At 38.0% G+C, this 20,527-nt stretch overlaps 1 protein-coding gene across 1 annotated transcript in view; it reads right to left on the minus strand.

Moving 5' to 3' along the window:
* Positions 1-5,878: 5,878 nt before the first annotated feature.
* BTBD9 (BTB domain containing 9) overlaps positions 5,879-20,527 on the minus strand; it is a 113,997-nt gene continuing 99,348 nt past the window's right edge. Inside the window, exons 11-12 of the mRNA XM_063152003.1 lie at positions 19,684-19,762; positions 5,879-15,205 (exon numbers count right to left, since the gene is read on the minus strand). Coding sequence (XP_063008073.1) covers positions 15,101-15,205; positions 19,684-19,762 — 184 coding nt within the window. The 3' untranslated portion in view covers positions 5,879-15,100. The remainder of the gene's footprint in view (positions 15,206-19,683; positions 19,763-20,527) is intronic.

Below are 20,527 nucleotides of genomic sequence, written 5' to 3' on the forward strand. Positions count from 1 at the left end.
TTATTTTGTCATCTCTTGACCTTAGAAACTATTACAGGTAGACATATCAGCCTTTCCTCTTGGTCAACTGGCTGTTGTAGCACTGAATATTCATGTTTCATCAGCTCCTATCTCTGTCAGAGAGGAAAAAATCCTTGCAATTTTTACAAGAGCATCTCCTTGACTATGGGTCATATAATAGCCTAAAGTGAAGTGCCAGGACCTTTCATGAGGTGTTTCATATACATAAATCTGACTAAAGGATCATTTTCTAAAAATGAATAATAAGCTGGCTTCCTGTTTTCTTATCCCACTGAGAGAATATCTGAAATGTGTAATGGTTAAGCTTAGAAATCATAGCATTTAAGTTATTGGGACAGTAATTTCCCTGAACAGCTACCACTGGGAGCAGTTCAGAGTTAATACTTGGAAAACAAGAAAGAAAATGCCCTTGGAGTATCAGTAAACTTGTGGCTTGTGTTTCTGAGCCTGCCAGTTTTAACAATGACATGAAGGGAAAACAACATCCTCTTAGAGCAGATGTTTTATTTACCCTGGTCATGTACAAGAACCCCCCCGTGCTGGGCCATCACCCAAACAGCTGTGTGCCAGTGTGAGAGACAGTGGAAGTTCTTAAACACACCATCAGTAAAGCCTGAGTCTGGCAAATGCTAGAAGATTACAGGATTTCTTGCTGTAAGTTGTGGGGCCTAGTCTAGTTTGAAACAAAAAGAAAGGTCAGTTTAATGGGGAATTCTGATCTCATAAAATATGCAGGATAACACACATATGCTTATATTACTGCTCCTCATTCTAGAAAAGTAGGAACACTGAACTCACTGTCTGTTCTAATCAGGAGCTAACACTAAATCACAACTGTGCCACAACTTTCCCCAGTTAGTTTTCAAGGCTTTTAAAGTACTAATCCTGTATTCAGTGTTCTCTGCCCAAATACTTCCCCCCAGGTCGGCAGCTGGGAGTGATGCTTTTGGCAAGGGAGCTACTGGCATTTCCCACCATTTAAATAAATATTTGTACCAAGCCTGTATGAGAATGTGGACAAAGAAAATATCTGTGTAGTAATTATATACTTTATTCCCCTTTCTGTAGAACATGAGAGCTGGGGAACAGAACTGTCACTGGCAGAAAGCCCTTCAGACTGGAGCCACAGAAGGGTGAAAGCTGCTGGGAGCAGGACAGCAAAGCAGGACCATTAAACATATGGGAGAAGAGTTAACTGTACACATCAACTGGAAAGCTGTTGACTGGGAATATGTGAACATCCCTACTGTTATTTCCTGTGTTTGTGCAGAAAACCACATTTCTTCTAACAGCCTCAATTGCAAAGCTGTGCTTTTTTATTCCCCTACTAAGGTTTAACCAGGACAGTACTAAGACAGCATTAAAAACATGGGGAATTGCTTTCCTTGTCCAATCACTTCCAAAGGTAGCCATTCCCATCTGGTATTACCATTAATAACCAGATAAATCACAATGTAACTGTAATGTAAGTTTATATATTAGTAGCAAACTTCTACTAACATTATATAGCTTAGAACATGGCTAAAGGATCATTGTGACATATGTTCCATTTATATTAATAAACCCCCATTTATCTGTTTATTAATAGTGAAACTTTAGCTTAGAAACACATCTATAACATAAAGCATCACCTCCATTATGTGATACTGAAGTCTGAGCAGTGTAAGTAGCAATAAAACCATACTATGTCAGCACCTTGGCAAAAATATCTCTTTACCCAGCGGCTGATAACAAAATGTGATGTCACATCTGAATTAAAACAACAAGGATAGTTATGCAGAGGTTTAGCAGAGAGCATTCAGCATAAAGAACACACCTGACAGAAACAGATCTATTTCTACCACATTCTCCTTTCTTAAAATACACATTGTAAGTGTTCATTTCATTAGGCTGCTGGAAAGCAAGACCTTTTCAGATCCTTATAGCGGCATCAGTTGAACACATTGCAATGATGGATTGATAGTAATTTGCCTTGTAAACAGAATGCACTTATAGACCTGCACCAGGCAGCCTCAGCTGTGCCTTAAGCAAATTTCTAATACTCTTACCATGCCCTTCATTGATATGTACATTTGTCAGTGCATGATCTCTTTGTACGTGTGCCTAATGAAACCATTAAATCAAGCTGCAAAATGGCTATTTATCAAAAAGTAAATACCTCTGAACAGAGCTCAGACTTCGTCTCATGCATCTCCAAGGCAAGGGCAATTAGGAGTAATTGTTGCTAGAATCACTTTCACATGGTTTTTAAGCAGCAATCCTGGAACCTGTGACAAAGCTTACTACCTAAGGATACAACAGCCCATATTTTCAAAGCTCCCACATTCTCTGTATCGCATTTGGGACCTCTCATTAGCAAAGCGTGTGCATGAGCACAGCTGATTTGCTGGTGGCCATTTGCATACATCAGGTGTGCAGAAATATGTGTGAGCATGCATCACCTACAAGGCAAAGAGGTTTTTGTATTAAATAAGCACAGCTGTGTCTCAGTCTCTGCTCTTGCCCACACATGAGCTCCAGGCAGTAGATCCAACTATTTGAGAGTTCCCAAGGCACGAGGGAGTGGCTAAGGGTAGATCAGGGAGGATGGACTGGAGTGCAGTTACACCTCCATGAGGATTTTAGCCCGGAGAACAGGAGGTTCAGGGGAGACCTCATAGCTCTCCGCAACCCCTGAAAAGAGGGTGTAGTTGGGTGGGGATCAGCCTTTTCTCCCTGGCAACCAGTCAGGATGAGACACAGTCTCAGGCTGTGCCAGAGGAGGTTCAGGTTGGACCTCAGGGGGAATTTCTCCACAGAACAGTTGATTCAACATTGGAATGGACAGCCCAGAGGTGGTGGAGTCACCATCCCTGAAGATGTTTGAGAAATGACTGGAAATGGCATTTAATGCCATTATCTATTTAAGAAGGTGGTGTTCAGTCAATGATCTCAGAGATCTTTTCCCATCTGAGTCTGGTTCTGAGGATGACCAAAGCCCTTGGCTATTCTATAGCTGTGCCTCCCTGGCTGGGGCAGGTTCCTCCCTTACATACAGCACATGCAGGTGTCCAGCAGCAGCTCGTGTCTTCTACAAACCACACCACAAGCGTGAGTGAAGGACTACGAATGAAACTGGGGACTGACAAGCAAGTCTCAGGTAGAAGCACACATATGACCTGGCAGATGGGAAAATGTAAAAGCTATTGCACAGTGCACAGAAGGGTGACTCCTCTTCATTACCTCCTCAATAGACACACAACAGGAACACTAAGGATGGCTTTGTAGAAGAGATAATTAACTAACAAATACATTTAGTGCCTTGAAGAAGTGAATGAACACAAGGATACCAGTGATCTAGTGGGTATATTTAGGTTTCCAAAAAGATACTCAGTTGTCATAGGGTGTAGAATGTCCCCTCACAAAAAATAATGTTCAGACGATAGAAAACCAAACATACCTTTTATATTATAAAAACACTTCCTTCTTGCCAACTTGATTTTATTCCAGAGATGGTGATATTTCCGTGCTAAGAATACCACTATCTCCCTTACACACATGCTGTGAACATTCTCATCTGAAAAACACGGAGGTGTTTGATCAAGCAGAGCTGCAGATGCGTTTCCATGCACACACTGAGAACAACCGGCCCGTGCCCTCTGCAGGCCAGAAGGGTTCCTGTGCAATCACAGTTTGTTGCTGAGGGAGGGGGGAAGATTTGTGAATATTTCAGTTTCTCCCTGAGTCATGCAGTCTTCAAGGAAAAACACTTAGCAATTTAACCATCAACCTTCAAGTTAATGTTTACCACCTTCAAAAGCAGACAAGGAGCAGTCTTTCATAAACAGGACTAAAGGTGGCACTGCACAGACCAGGCACTTCCCAATGACTCGGCTGCAACAAGGAGCACTTCTGTGACGTGTCTACTCTTATTAAGAGGGATATGCTTTTATCCCTATACCTCAGTTCTTGCTTTTGAGGTAAAACCCACACTCTTCCAGCTGCAGAAGGTCGGCATATTATTGGATGAGAAAAAGGGAAAGAGAATGGCAAAGCATGAAAATACGAACTCAAATAAAATTTTATACGATTATTTCTTTTTTGCCTTGAGCTATAAGGCAACCATTGCCTACTTTCCAGGATGTTTAATTTAATTAACACAGCCTACAAGGATATTTAAGCAGCAGTTAATAGATTATAAAATACAAAATGAATTAGCAACAAAAACGTCCTGTTTATGTGCATTTTGCTTTGTATTGTAACGACAAAATGATGGTGATTTGATCGGTATCTGGTCTTACTGAAATGATGTCTCATGGTGTTTTAAGCTTCAATTGCCACTGCTCAAGCAAGCGAGCCCATCACTTAGAATTAGAAACAACTTTGAAATAAATCCTCAGGCTGTAGCAGAGACAGTGCTGACTGCACTCCACTACTGCTTGCAAAGGCAGCTCTGTATTTCCGCTTCAGTCTCCACTCTCTTCATGAGCCCTCCCTGCTGATGATTTTGCCTAAGCACAAAGATAAACTGGACCCTTACCAGAGCAAGGAGAAAGAATATTTCTTCTTAGCTTTGTTCTCATCCTACCTGCTTTCCTCTTCTCTAAGATTTTTTTAATGTGTTTTTTCTTGTTGTTTAATATATCCAGCCCTCATTACAAACTGCATTATCTTGAACACAATCAAAATTTTGCTGAGGGCTGCAATGCAAATTTCCCAAAGGCCTCAAGAGGCCTCTGATTTGTCAAGACAGTAAAGTCATTGACTCTCTTCTTAACTTGGACACATGGCATGGGAATGCAGATGGCTCCAGCATGAGCTTCTTCTCATTGACTGGGTTATACTGCTTTCTGGCTGGCTTTCAGCCTGTACCTTATTATGCACACAGCATTTCAAAAGTAAGGCTTCCTCACCTCACTATTTCCACCCGTGTCACAATTTAGTAACTGAGCTGAGGGGCAGCTTATGCTTCAGAATCTACACATCTGCTTCTTAAAATGAACAGGAGGATCTGAAACTTAAAAAAATTCTCATTTTTATTCTCAGAATCTAATAATAACTGTCAAACATATTTACTATTGTATGACTAATCAAAGCACAAAAGAAATTGGATTTAATTACATTATGGCATTGTATGGTTTGCTGTGGTACCTGTTTGATCTTACAACTTAGTACCATCTTTTTTTGAGTCTGACCTCTCCACTTTCTAGGTACTTTTATGAAGAAACTAGCACGACATACAAATGTTTAGAAGATTACACGATGGAGGAATGTAGCATAGCTACAGAGAGAGACTGGAGAACAGTCACTGCTTTAGGGCATGAGGTTCTGAAAGATGGGCAAGGCTCACAAAAATTCTGTTTGATATGTGAGGCTGATAAGCCAGGAAGATAAAGGTCTAATACTCATTAATCAAACATTCAATGCTCCCACCTTTCATGGTAGTCTGATGGGTTTATCAGCTAAAAACCTCTAAAAAATTAAGCCTTTTTAGGTTTTTAGGAAACAGAATCCAAAGTCTCACAATATTAGTCCACTTTTTTTGTGAAATAAAGTGAAATACTGATTCATACACTTCATCCAGAGAGTGTAGCAGCACATAATGGTAGCAACACCCAGCACCTGTTGGTCCAGACATTTGCAGTAGTGGATGCCTGGTGGCCTGGAATCACAGTGAAAATCACCCCCATTTTCTATGTTGATATTAAGACTGTGTTGTTATGAGTTATGAGTTATATATCAATGATGGGGTTACTAACTGCCTTGATCTGATGAGAAATCAATACAGTTCTGCCCAAAGTCTTCTATTCACACATGCAATATATGAGCAGCATCAGACAGGTTCTAACATTAAGTTAACAAAACTACAGACAAGCAGTGAAGCACAAAAGATCACTTTATTTTCCAAATCACACCTCTCTCATTCTTGAAAAGGTGTATTTCTAATTGTTACTATTTTAAATATACTCTATATTTTCCTGTGAAGTTAAATACTTTGAAGAAGGATCCCCAAAGAAATAAATACCAAGCACAACAGTTTCACTTTATTATTTGCTTTGAGCATTGTCTGGTCCTGCATCCACTCTGGCACTCTGCTGCTCTTTGAAACTGTAAAAATCCACAGCCAGCCTTCCTTGTGTGCCACAGCCCTCTGCTTATCAGCTGTTAATACAAACTGTTAATACAATGCCAGAGCATGCACAAAATAGCTTACAGCAGTTTAATAATTCTAAAACTTTTGTTACAAATACACACATTGCTACTAAGAAAATAATTGGGATGCTTCTTTTTCTGGATGCTCATAGAAAAATTCCATGTTACAAAATGCTTGTTTGATGATATGCATGTCTGCTGGTGAAAAGGAAATCAGTACTAACGAGGTTTGCCGGGTTGTTTAATGGGTATCTTACAAAACCAGACAATTCCCAAAGTTACCAACTGGATCACTGCAGCACAATCTGCAACCACCATTTAACCTGAAACCTAATTAGCCCAAAGGGTCAGTAATGCGTATCTGCAACAGTATAAAATGACAATAAAATGACACCAAGGTCATCAGAACACACCATGTGGGGTTTATTCTCATATGATGAGCACAGTCCAATGCAATAGCATGGATCCTGCAGCCAGGGATGGAGGCCTGATGATGCAGTTTTATGATGCTTGTCACAATGATGGAGAGGTGGAAGTTGTCCAGTGCAGGCAGCATCATGTCCCTTCAAAGAGAAAGTTGGAGCACTTCCCATACCAGAAGTTGTGCTCCTGAAAAGCTTTTCTTGAAAGAGGTATCAGCGAGAGCCTGAACAGGTGTGGTTGTGAATTCATCCCAATTACATGTCTCACTTGGGACCACGCTCCTGAAAATGCCATCAGGGTCTGGCAGGCCGGTTTTGCTACATACACATGCACTTAAAGAACATTCCAACATTATGATAGAGGCTAAAAACTAGCTGAAACTTGTACCTGTTCACAACAAAGTCTGAGGTAGTTTAGAACCACTCTATGTGAAAGAAGGAAAGGGATTTGATGCACAACAATTTCAATATACAATTATAATTGCTACAGAGAAGGCGAAGGTAACAGAGTGTAAAATGGATTTAAATTACTGTCTGTCAAGAAAGAGGACCCACTAATAGAGAATGAGTGAAAAAGTTCACTAAAAGCTAATCTTCTATTTAGCCTGGCTCTGAACATTAACATTCACTTAAAAAAGAAAGCCAAAGACAATAGTGACACTGAGCAAAAAGGAAAGAACATTTTGCGAGAGAATGGACAAGGTTAACAGACAAAATTGTGAAGTAATACTGAACTTCAGAAAACAAGTCCATGTGCTCAGTATGATGTTTCATATGGACAGGTGAAATACCCACACACAGGGACACTGAAAATTATGAATTCTTTCAAGGTTCACTCGTGATGATGCAGTTAACTTAGAAAAGAGCACTTGCATACAATTAACGCCTTGGACAATGCACTACTAGCAAATTGAGTGCATAGCTGGTGTACCATGGTGAGAAGGAAATACTTAAAATTTATATTTAAACTGAAGTTATGTAAGCCAGCATAAATCCTGACCTATTTCCTAAGTCAACAGTAAACTTCTTCCTTATTTTCCTCTTAAGGGTAACAGACTGTAAACAGATCACAGAAGTACAAGGCCCAAATAGTATTTCACACATCCATAGAGAGCCAAATTCAAACAGTGCTCACTAGCACTTGACAGCCTAGTGGTAGTTGCCTTTTAGAGTCTGATGTGAATGAAAGGGGATGATTATATTTTGTTCAGCACAGGATAAAGAGATAAAAGTAAATAATTTTTAAAAATTCCTTAATACATCACAATATGCAGGAAAATTACAGGGAACACCCCAGCAGCAGTGATATGATGCTATGTACAGAGGAAAAGAAAAGGAGTAACAAACAGGTTGGGGAAAGCATGTAGGAGAAAGTAACAGCTGGAAAGACTGAGGACAAACAGAATTAGCTCAGACCACAAGAATTGTATCTCTGTGTTGCTCTTGCCATAAAAACTACTAAAGCCTCACTTTCTGTGTTCTCTTTTAGCACTCATATTCAGATGAGTGATAGATTCCTTAACAAAATTCCATTTTTAACCAAAAGTAAGGCCATATAGAAACACATCTTTGCAAATAGTCACTCAACTTGCTTAACACGTACGTTTCCATTGCTACATATGCACAGATGCAGCCATGTAATTCCATACCAGTCTTTCTTTCCCCCAAACTCCTCTTTTTGCAACTCCAGCTCTTGCTTTAAGAGATATTTCTAATCTAATCACCCAAGCCTCATGAGCTTTGTATTACTACATAAAAACATTCATGTAAGTATTTACCTCTCAAAATGAGTGACACAATTCCTGAAACAGATCCAGATCCTGCAACACCAACACCCTTGTTATTCAAAATGGCAAAAACAAACTCAGAGAATAACCCAAACAGGATCCTGGCCTGTAGAAGCAGAAGAAACCTTCCCCTGTTGTCCAGCAATGTACCTGCCATGATTGTTTCAAAAGCCATTTCTCAGCATGACAAATCTCTATGAGAAATTCCTGAGGAGAATCTTACCATCTTTTAGCAAATGAAGATAACTCAAAAATCCAAGAGACAGCCATAGAAGATGCCCAAAAGCCAATTCTGTGGCCTGACCATGTTTCAAAAGCACAAGCTGAAAGTTTTGAGTAAAGACAAAAATTTCTTAACATCTGTGGTTAAACACACTTACTGGATTTCCAGGTATCAACCACAAATCTTGCCACTTAGCAACTACAGCTCAGGAGTACAGAGACAACAGATAGGTGATGTAGACCACAAATTACAGGAATGAAGGAAAGGCTAAACTGGGATTGCTCAGCCTGGAAAAGAGAAGGCTTTGGGATGACCTGACTGTGTCTGTGCAGTACTTAAAGGGAGTCTACAAGAGAGATGGAGATGGATGTTTTACACAGACATGTACAGGCAGGACAACGGGGAATGGCTTCAAACTGACAGAGAGCAGGTTTAGATTAGGTATTAGGAAGAAATTCTCTACTGTGAGGGTGGTGAGGCACTGGAACAGGTTGCCCAGAGAAGTTGCAGATGACCATCCCTGGAAGTATCCAAGGCCAGCTTGGATGGGTCTCTGAGCAACCTGGTCTAGTGAAATGTGCTCCTGTCATGGAAGGGAGGTGGGAACTCGATGATCTTTGAGGTCCCTTCCAACCCAATCATTCTGTGATTCCCTGATCCCTCTCCAGAAAGACACAGTGATAACTACTGTTCACCTGGACTACTGGGCACATAGTTTAGACAACTTCATCTGAGCGGTGATACTGTCCAACTCACTTGGTATTCCAGCACTTGGCTGGTATTTTTTGGACACACAGAATTTGTATAAAAGACCATATTAGATTCATTTTGTAAATTCCTCAGACTGCTTAATATAATTGACTGAAATTGTTGATGTGTATCTGTCGATTTTCAGGAGTCAGAGGATTAATTCTGAAAATGATGAGAAACATGTTTTAACTGAGCATCTACACAGAGAGAAGAGAAGTGCCAAAACGATAAGTACAAAAAGGATGAATAAAAGTTCATTTTACCAGTAGTGTAGCTTTCCCTCCTCTGTGATAGCCCAGGGCCTAAAGAAGTAAGAGGCACTGGAGAGGCATGTTTACACCTGTGCAGGGTGATGCCACCACTCAATCAAATATTTAGTAATCTGAACTTAAATTCCATTACATTCATGTAAGGAATCAATTATAATTTCTTCAGAACACTGAGTTGGCATTATTGTATTAGGCTGCAAGGAACAGTACAAGAAGTACTTCTCTAATGACTGGCTGTGTGAAAATGGATAATGTCATGGGTGTATGGAGCTCATTCTTCACTTCCACCATCTGAACATGCCCTAGTAATTAAACACATACAGTATGATAAGATGGGTGTGTGGTTGCACAGGCAGTCAGAACGTGGGCATATGACAGATACCTGTAGTTTCCTTATACTATGCTGCAGTTTTTAAACTGGGCTTTCTTTATCTAAACGAAGTTGCAGAGCAATTTTAAAACTTTTCATGTAAGCATTCAAAGACAGACCCAGATTCCACCATGGAATGTGAGTGGGACTTTGTCATTACTTCAGCCAAAGCTTTGCAACAAAAGCTTGGCAAGGGCCAAAAAGACTGCAGGGTTTTTTTCAGCAGGTAATGGAAGTTCTATGAAGGTTCACTCTGTAAATACTGCAAACCATGGTAGACAAGGTAGCTAGGAGGAATATCTGTGTTCTTCAGACTGCACACATCTTTGAGATGAGCATTTAACTTGCTTTTTATTATATATACATGTCACTACAGCCAAATCGCCAATATTTAACAACTAGACAAAAACTTTGGACTGGTTCACCTGTACCATTCTTAGACATTTACAGTTTTAAAGCAACCAGCATCCTGCCATACCACAACAGCAGCATTTCACACCTGCCTGCATAGTTTTTTGGTTTTTTTTTCATTTTGGAGCTTTAGAACATATTCTAAATGCAAGCTAAATAATTAGCTATGACCTCAATTTTATATATATATATATATATATATATATATATATATATATATATATATATATATGGACGGATGAGTAAGCAGTCCTAAAACTTGACCCAGGACCTTTACTTCTGTATCCTGAACAAAGCTTTGTGGAGCTTCCACATATATATATATGAGTTAACTAGTACAAATGACAACAACAATCAGTTCAGAGAGAACTAATGATTCTAACCTAAACAGAGCCATTAACTGAGAGATGGGGATGGAAACCAGGCCTCAAGCATCCTCTGGGATCTACAATTACTTTTGAAGCATGGTTTAGTCCTCTGGCAACTGATATGATGATGCACCAGCCTAAACATTTACTCTTGGATACATTAACTCTTACTGGTTCTATCATTTGCTCTACTACTCTAGTCACAACAACAAAATTACCAATGCATTTGCTTGTTCATTTGGTAGTAGACTAACACCTGTCAAAATATAAGCCAATTAATATTTTCATAGATAAATTCAATCTATAGTTTGTGAAATCAAAGTTCTAACCCCTTACTAAGCGTCTCTGAGTGGGTGTCACTTTGTAACCAGAACTACGATGACACAACAATCAGACAAGAAAGGCAGTAACTTTGTCATCTAATTTTTGTACTGAAAATTTAATTAGACTGAAACAATTACAGACTTCTTTTGCTTTCTTTTATGGAAACTAACTCTCATCAAGTCAGGTACTCAACTGAAAACTCTCTAATGTTGTCATTAGTAAAGATGAAGATGCATTAAACTGAATTTTTCAGCAATGCTGAGAAGCACTGAGCTCTTACATGAGTTGTCATAATGAATAACTTATTTTCATGGAGAAAAGAAGAAAGAAATGAAGCTCTGAAGGAAGAAAACTGCAATGAAGAAGAGTTCTTACTCTAACAAAATTAGCAATTTCTTCTCTGTATTGTCTTTTACATTAGACTTGCATTAACTTCTCATTGTAATTCCATTTAACAGCCATTTGAACTTGTTTTAAAGCTGATTGGAAAGGGCTTGAAAAGCATCTTGAAAAATTGTAAGCTGCACAATGTTTGCTCACTTCAAAAATTAATTTCCTCAGATAGTAATTTTACCCTACATTCTGTGAATAAAAACCCTTTTATTTTCATTTGGAAAAAGTTAACTAAATAAAAATATTTTAGAAAAGCCTTTGCTGAGCTCTATAGGAGTTAAGTCTAAGCCTGAATTCAACCTATGGAAGTAAAATTGAGAAAAGAAGGCTTGGGGAATTTAAAGATGCTGAAGTACCAAATAGAATCAATGGCTCAATATGGTCAGTATAGTTATTTCCATTATGCAGAACTCTTAAGGTCTATTTTATAGATTCTGATTAGAAAGCAATGAGTACCTGGTCCGTTCTGCTCTAACCTTGTTCCAAATAGAATAAGACTGATTACACAGTTCTGAATAATTACAGCATTTCATCACTTTGGTAAACCTTGATATTATGCCATAACAGCACAAGTTAGTTTTCCTAAAAGAAAAAGCAAAGATAAAAAAGAAAAGGAAAAAAAAACTTCAGAGGAATATACAAGAAGTATATGTGAACTTGGGAGTCAATAAACACAGACAATAATCAGAAAGAATGAGAACATTCACACAAAACCACAAATCAGTTCTGTGTTGTATCCTCCTTTGTCACTACTAATACATTGCTAACACAATGTTTAAGACAACAGATCTCTTCTAGGCAATACAGGTAATTAGGGGTGTTTGTTGGGGGGCAGCATTGGAAGACCCAGTGGAGTTCAGCTCTCTGTAAACATTTTAGCCTTAAATAAAGAGAGTAAAGGTTGAAAGTGTGAAGGGCTTGTGGCAGGGCTTGCCTTAAAAGCCTGGGAGCTTACTGGGCTCATCTTGATGCCAGGTTCTCAGAGCAACTCTAAATAAATCAAAGACTCTGAGAAAGGCCAATTGTGACTGAGAAGAAGTCTAATACTAAAGATTGCTATTCACCTGAATGAAGGGACAATGCAAAATTAGTTTTTCTTTTTATTGATTGATGGGGGTGGGAAACTGAAGGGTCTGTAGGACCTCAAGAGTTTTTGCTTTGGGGATTTCAGATATGTTCATCCAGATTCTTGGCAGAGAGTGAATGTCATGGGAAATAGACATTTCTTTTCCACTGTGAGTTACAGGACAAGATCAAACAGATGTTCCATAGGTTATAGCCTACAAGACTTATTTGTATCATAAAAATTAACTGTGCACATCAAAGATTATAAATGGAAAAATTCCATTCTTTCTCTGAGAGCCTAGGCTCAGAACAGATGGCACAACACTTTTTTAGCTTTCTTGACATTCCCTACAATGTTGGCTACTAAATAATAACAGCTAGGAAGTTATGTCCTTTGCTTACCCACAGTCTGAGAAAAGCAGGCTGGTTTGATGGAACCGCAAAGAAATACCACCACTGCCATGCAAGGACTTATCTACCAAAAGCAAGATATGCTCCAGGCATCTCAGTAGTTCCAGCATGGATTGCAACTGAAAAGGTTTTCTGCTCCTAAAGGGAAAAAAATTCCAACATTTCGGACTTGTACATGAACATGGGAATGCTGCCCTCAGTAGCTGGTCTCAATTCTTCCATGCTCCAAAGGCTGTTAAGCCATAAGGTAATCAGCCCTGCAGACTGGAAGGTGGCTGGCACATGCAGCATCCTGCCTCAGAACTCTGCACTGTCCAAGGCAGCTGTGGCACATGAATTAGAAGCTTTATACAGCACAGTGGGCATCCATCTTCACCAGCAGACATTCACATTCATAGCAATGGGAAGGGAAGGAACTGCATGCAAATGTCAGAACTAAATTCTAATTTGGCAATGAAAAATACTATATTATTATTGATAAAGCCTAATCAATTTTATTTGAAAGAAAAGGGATGCTTTTCTTATTTGAAATATCCTCTGATTCATTGCTACCACTGATTATATTTCTTCTTGGGTTTAGCACAACTAGTATCCAACAGGGAAATTATTTCAAATTAAGCAGTGTGATAAATTAAGATACCATTTGCTATGTTGATATAACTCATTTTATCACTATGGTTATGTAATAGAAAACCATATTTATCCTGCACTAGCTTTGTTTTCTTCTGGCAAGGTTATTTATCACCACAGGAAATTCCAACTTCATAAAACTGGTTAGCTGACATTTCGAATATAATGCACTTTGTGAGGAGGAGCAAGCATCCTAATCAATTTTGCCAATTACACCAGCATTTGTCTTAATACAAGATCTCTTTATCCCATACGGAAAGGCTGGCATGGAGCTCTTCCTAAAAGTCATGCAGATCTGGAGAGTAAGAGATTACATCATCATCAGTGTGAAAACAGAATAAACAAAGTACCAGGCAACGTAATCCAGACAGATATGGATGGATAATGAATTCTGTGACTGGAAAGTAAGAACCAGATCTTTTACAATACAGTGCAAAAGCGTCACGTTTTATGAAGATCATGAGAAAGGTTAATGCATACACAGCCTTTGAATTTTTAGCTCCAGACTGTAAAACAACTCTTCTTGGAAAAATGTAAATTATCTGCAAATTCATCTTTTGGTATTTGAACAACTGCTTGTCAGTGACCAGATGGAGTTCCACTTTTCTAAACCAAACATTTTTGATGTTCTGTTGCAAGTTGTCTTAGGCAGGCAGAATTTAAATAATCATCTTCAGGAGTGAAAAAATACAATTTTCTTCAAGATGGATGTTTGATTTAGAAACTTCCTTTGAATTTGTACTTTGAAAAGTCAACTAAGGTCAAGATTAATATAGATACATTAATTAGTTTGTTAATATTATGAATGCTTTTCTTATCATCCCACTGATGAATGAGAGAATTTGCATCTCAGCAGGTAAACATGTCTGATACTTCCTTAATCTACTGTACAGCATTTGCTATAGTCAAAAATAAGAAACTAAGTGGAATACAGAATCAAAATGAATTAGAAAACAGATTACTAGTTACAAAGGAATATGGATGAAGAATCACTTTAAAAATAAAATATATTCTGGACTGATGTGTTCCATAAACATTTTTTTGCTAATAAAAGCCTCTAGGGAACAAATACTTATTTCATATGCTTTCCATTCTGCTTGAGTGATTTTAGATTTCCACTGTAGCTCTGCCTTTTATTCCCTTCTGTTTTCCTTGCCTTGGTTAGATTAGAGAGGTAGGGTGTTAATGGGGTACTTGATGAAGATCGAAGACCTATTTTCTCCCCCCTTGGAGACCAGCCTGATTTGAACATATCGAGGACAGTGCAACAGTCTCTTCATGTCCTTGGGAGAAAGCCTTTATAATTTCAATACTTCCAGCTTTGAGACATGGTCCCCTTCATTCACAAAGAAAAAAAAGGCGCCAGCACAAGAAGGTTCTGAATAATTTCATAGAATGACAGTGGGGCTGCAAAAGCTCCTGTTCAACCTCCTTTATGGTTGGTGAACATGAGGATGCGAGGTGGATCCAGGAGGGGAATGCAGGGAAGCAGATGCTCGCAGCTCCAACAGGGCAAGACACAAACTACTGTCCACCAGTCCCCACCTCTGTTGTTGCTACTTCCTTACTACTCTCATCCTTGTGGGTACTGTTTTGTGCTGGGCACTCAAAATGCACACAGTGAAACACCTGGAGAGAACAAAAAATGAAGATAAAGAAAAACACTTTAATGCTGGCAAAAGCATGATCAAAGTAAGATGAACTCTACATGGAAGTCTAAGTGGAAGTCTGCAGGCCAGTGACAAAGTCAAAACAGAATGTTTCACCATGAGGTCAAAAAACATTTACTCATGGGCAATAAACATTAGGCAGGGACAACACTGGAGCAAGATAAGGCCTCCAAATTATACCAACCTTTATATATAGCACTAAAAATCAGAAAGATAGCTCCAAAACAGATAGGGATATTTGTAAACTTTTCTTTGCCAACTAGCAGAAATACTTACTACATGCTATTGAATAACAACAATTATATTAGTAGCCTTAAACACATTTTATGATCTAATCACTTCCTCAAGAGGCTGAATGTTCATGCACACTAGAAATGAAATTTAAATCATTACCAACATGATTCTATTTCAAGATTGCCCTCTGCTGTAATAACAATGGCAGCTCTACAGACAAGTCCTGGAGTATGTAGGAAGGCATTCAGTGTCCAAGGTGGCTGCTGCTTCATCAGATGAAATATTCCTTTTGAAATAGTGATCATTTTCTGATGATTCAAACAATAACTGGGACCAGTGTGCAGGTGACTGTATCTTAGAGTAAGAGGACCATATGCTTAAGCATTTTTCCAATTTATTTTCTACTTTACTTACTTCTACTTGTTCTTGAAGAGCCTGGGAGGAGAAGGGGGAGGAACTCTTTAAAATTGTTACAAAACCTCTTTCCATATGATTTCACATTGCTATGAATTGCACAACTTTGCCACATACTAAACTTAAATATTTTTACACTGCTTTAAATTTGCTATTTTCCCATGCATTATAGTTTAAAAACTAAAGCTCAATGATTATTAAATCCTGAATTTTAAACTTATTGTCTTAACTTTGTATACTTTTATGACTTTTTCTATTATTCTTGTCTTTAAAGCTCTTCTCACAAACAAAGGTAATCTCTTATAATCTTAACTGCCCTTTCCCAGACCCTTTCAAATTAATATGGGCAAAATCAAATATCATAAACAAGACATGGATATATTACATATTCATACAAGACTACAGAATACTATATTTTCTATCTTTTCCCCAATATAACCTAAAATCCTATTATTCTTTTTGACCATCCCTGCTCAAGTGAACATTGAGCAGACATCTGCACTGACATGCCTGCAGTAGCCCCAGGTCTTTTCTGAGGATGTAGCTAGCTAATTTGAATTCTGACAGCATATATAAAATTAATTTAAAAGATCTTCAATCAATGCCTGTTTTTCTTTTAATCCCCATTATATTTTCTTGTGCCCCTCAGTGTAAGTTTTTTATGCAGATACATTGCAATACATGCTTATATTTCTATATATACACTCATGCTCACACAAAGATGTATTGCTATGTCTTTATATATACATATATATGAACAGATTACAAATCTGCACAGGCACTCACACATAGACACATGTGCACAAAATGGTTTTCCTCTGCATTTCTTCTCCTTTTTCCTAAAGCTGAACTAATTCCTATACTGGCATGCATTCTCTCCATCTGTTGCAGTTCTTGAGAAGCCAATTTTTGTATTTATCTACACTTCTAGAATGTGATGGAGGTCTCTAAGCCAGAAGATTCTGTATTTCTACTGTATTCCACAATAATAGCATTTCTCATTTAAAGCCTCACTTTACGTGGTGATACAGCTTTTTTAAACATAGCGTGGACAGCCCTGAAATTTAGCTAATACTAGTATAGAAAGTCAGAAGTACACAATTCTTAAATTGTAACTTTCATTTTTACTGATTCTTTCATATCAAATTCTTAATGGTGAAAACATGTGGCATATTGAGAAGCCTATGAATTTGGAACATTATTCTCAGTTACTCTGCCACCTCAGCATATAAGGAATACAGTATGGGAAAAGCCTAAGACCGAGAGCCCAGCTGCTTCATCCAGTATCAGAATTCAGCACTTCAGAACAGTATCACTAAAACAAACAATCTTGCATGTGCTTCTCTCAAAAGAAAAAATGACAGCTCAGGATCATCCTGTGACCCACATCATGTTCTACTTCTCATGGATATTTTAAGAGAGGTCGGGCACACAAAGCAGGAAGGCCAAGTACAAATACACTGGCACAGTAATTTGTAAGATAAAGCTCTCACATCAGCAGCTAGGTGTCCTTTCCAGGTCAGTGATACTGGAGAGGAATAACAAGAGAAAACTTACATAAAGTAATCAGGTGATCCAGCTGACAAATAATGACAAGGAAAAAAAATTCTTTTCTCTACAAAAGTAGGAAGTGTGTAAGCTTAAGAAAACAGAAAGTTACACTTCTATCATGTTCTAATATACCAAAAGCTATTCAAACTCCAGGTCAAAAAATCTGTGAACATGCCTTTCCAAACTTGGAAAATGTTATGAGAAAAAGATGAGTTTAAAAGATTAAAGAATTCACAAAATGGAGAAATTTTATGGGATTTCTTTTAAATTCCAAAAATCAACTCTTCCCTTTAGGATGTACAGACTGTGTTTCAAAGTTCAAAGGTATTTGTTGGTAGAACAAGTAAGGAGTATTTTGTACCTATTACAGTAACACTCCATGATAAGAACATGATTCAGAATGCTGAATATGCTGTATATTTTATTTAAAATGAAAATGGCTTGATAGACTGTACAAGCAGCTGTGGGCAAGTAATTCTGGACACTGCTTGTATTCTTACTGAAGAGATTACTGAGACTATAGAACAAACCAAGACTTTGGTTACACTGTTCCTATTTAATTTGTAAATATGAAAAATATCTTGCTGCTTTCTTTTTGTCATAGATTAAAATCTATGACAAAACATTACAGACCCTCTGTTTAATATATATATATATATTTAAAAGTAATTTAGTAATATGTGTACACTGACAATGTTCCTTCTCTATTGGTGTTAGAAGAAATAATTTAAAAAATAAAAACCAAATTAGTGCTGGATACAGATTTTATAGACAAAAGAGGAAAAGATAAAGGAGAACAGCATGTGTTTATAATTCAACTAAGACACTACATGAATAGCTGTAACCTCTATCTATACTCATCTTCACTACAGTTATGCTGTGCTCTATATAAATAATTATACAGGATATTAAATTCCTTGGAAATAGTAACCAATTTAAAATTAGATTTATGGCGAAAAGGCCTTGCTCTTTAGGGCTTAAAGCTACCTTCAAGAACTCAAAGCTGAAAGTAATGTTTCATGCATTGCTAAGTTTATGCAATGCACCTCATTCTTTTTTAACAAAGAGTTGCAATTCACAAACACTGGCATGAGAGGAAACAAGACTATCAATATGGATCAGCAATGGAAGAAGCCTTCTTCACACATGGACTACCCATAGGCAGCTTCTGACACTAATTCTAAGGACTCGTTGAGGCTGAACTGTACGTGGTGGGAGACACTGCTCAGCAACACAAAATTAAAATATGTATTCCCAGTTCTGATGCTTGGTCAGCCGCTTTCCAGCTGTTGGCTGAGATGTTGATATCTGGTGCTGCTTTTGTTCGCAGGAGTTGCACTACAATAGGGAACAGAAATGCCATTGGACAATGCTCCCAGGGCTTAGGAACCAGCAACCCCAAATGCTAAAGACAATCAGAAAACCCCACCTCTGGAGCTGACAAATTCTAATGAACCCAAATGTAGTATTGTTACCTCAAGCTCAGTGTAAAGCAGCAAAGTACCATGTCTGGTGGTGAGTTACACCTGTGGGACACAGACAGGCAGGTCTAGACACACAAGCAGTGGCCTTTGGAGCCTCTTATAATGTGCTGATCTCACTAAGACATACATAAACTCTTAAATTCATATAATGTAAATTGTTTCACTGAAGTAAAGAGTAAAATCTGGACTTAATCTGAGACAATACACAATGACTACAAAAGAGAGAAGCACAAGTAAACAAAGATGGGATGATATTGCACTTTCTTTTTATACAGAAAAATATTTTTGTCTGTATAAAATGAAAAAAAATCTTCAGGGTTGGCCACTATTAGTCAATCAATTTACCAGGTATGAAAATTAATTTTAAGGGACTCTTATTCAAATAAGATTTTCTTATGAATAATGAGATTTTTCTTATGTTTTGTTAATTAAAAAGGTAATATATGGGTGATAAAACCCAAGTAGATCAGAGACCATACACCTTTCTCTAGTGCACTAAATTGGTATTTTAATTGTTCATCAAAATAAGGATTAATTTAAAACCAAACCCAATAGGAGTGTTTGATGGCAGTGTGGAAAGGTCAAAACGAGGAACAGGTAATAACACTGTTCAAGCATTTTGCTAGAGTGCCAGAGCAAAAAGATGAAGTATGTACATCTGACAAGTATGTACATTTATCAATTTCACAGCAAGATATGAAAAACTGTTGTAGTATATTCTTGAAGAATATAGGGTTTTTTAGAAGTTCCTTACCTCATTAGCTGTGTTGCGAGTTCCAACTATTCTGATAAAAGATGCAGGCTGTTTATCAAAAGTGATTGTTTGCCAGGATCTACAAAGAAAATTCAGAAATACACACAAATATTGAACATAGTCACAAAAGCCTCCAATAAAACATACAGAATGCATTCAAGTGACAGTACGTACTATTATCACTTCAGAGGGCAAATGGAGAAAGTGAATTGCTTGAATTTCCAGCACTACTTCCTCATTTTTAAGTGTCTTGACTCTGCTTATGCAATTTCATACGTACCTAATACCACTATATTTTGTATGCAGGGACAACAATCATACTATTGAAGCTGAAAGTTAAAAAAATAGACAAAGAAAAAAGACCTGGATAAAAGCTGAAAATCTTTGACCAATATTGACTGTATTAGATTATAAAAAAGGTCAGATAAATAAAAGTGCATCCTCCTATTAACTTCTCATGAGGAATCACCAGAATTTGGTTAAAGAAAATTACAACTCTAGGAGAAAAAAAAAAAACCCAAATCACCTAAAACCTCAAACTTTTCCCACTCTACGTGGAGCAGTAGCAAAAGAGGAGCCAAGGTTTCTTTGTGTGGACCAAGGTCCTTCCAGGAAGTTACAAATGCCACAAAGCACCATTTGCAGTTCAGGTTGTGAGCATTTCCCCATCCTGACACAGCGGCAGTGAGGAGAAAAGACAACTCTCCCAGAGCTGGTGTATAATTTTCAGGCTAGACTGAGAACACTACAGGTACATTGGGACCACTGTAATCTTTGTTCCTCACTTTCATCTGATCGGAGTGGGGTGCAACACCTCAAGCAGCCTAATACACAGAAGGAAAAG

This window comes from Melospiza melodia, chromosome 3 (assembly GCF_035770615.1).
Source record: "Melospiza melodia melodia isolate bMelMel2 chromosome 3, bMelMel2.pri, whole genome shotgun sequence".
Classification (NCBI taxonomy): domain Eukaryota; kingdom Metazoa; phylum Chordata; class Aves; order Passeriformes; family Passerellidae; genus Melospiza; species Melospiza melodia.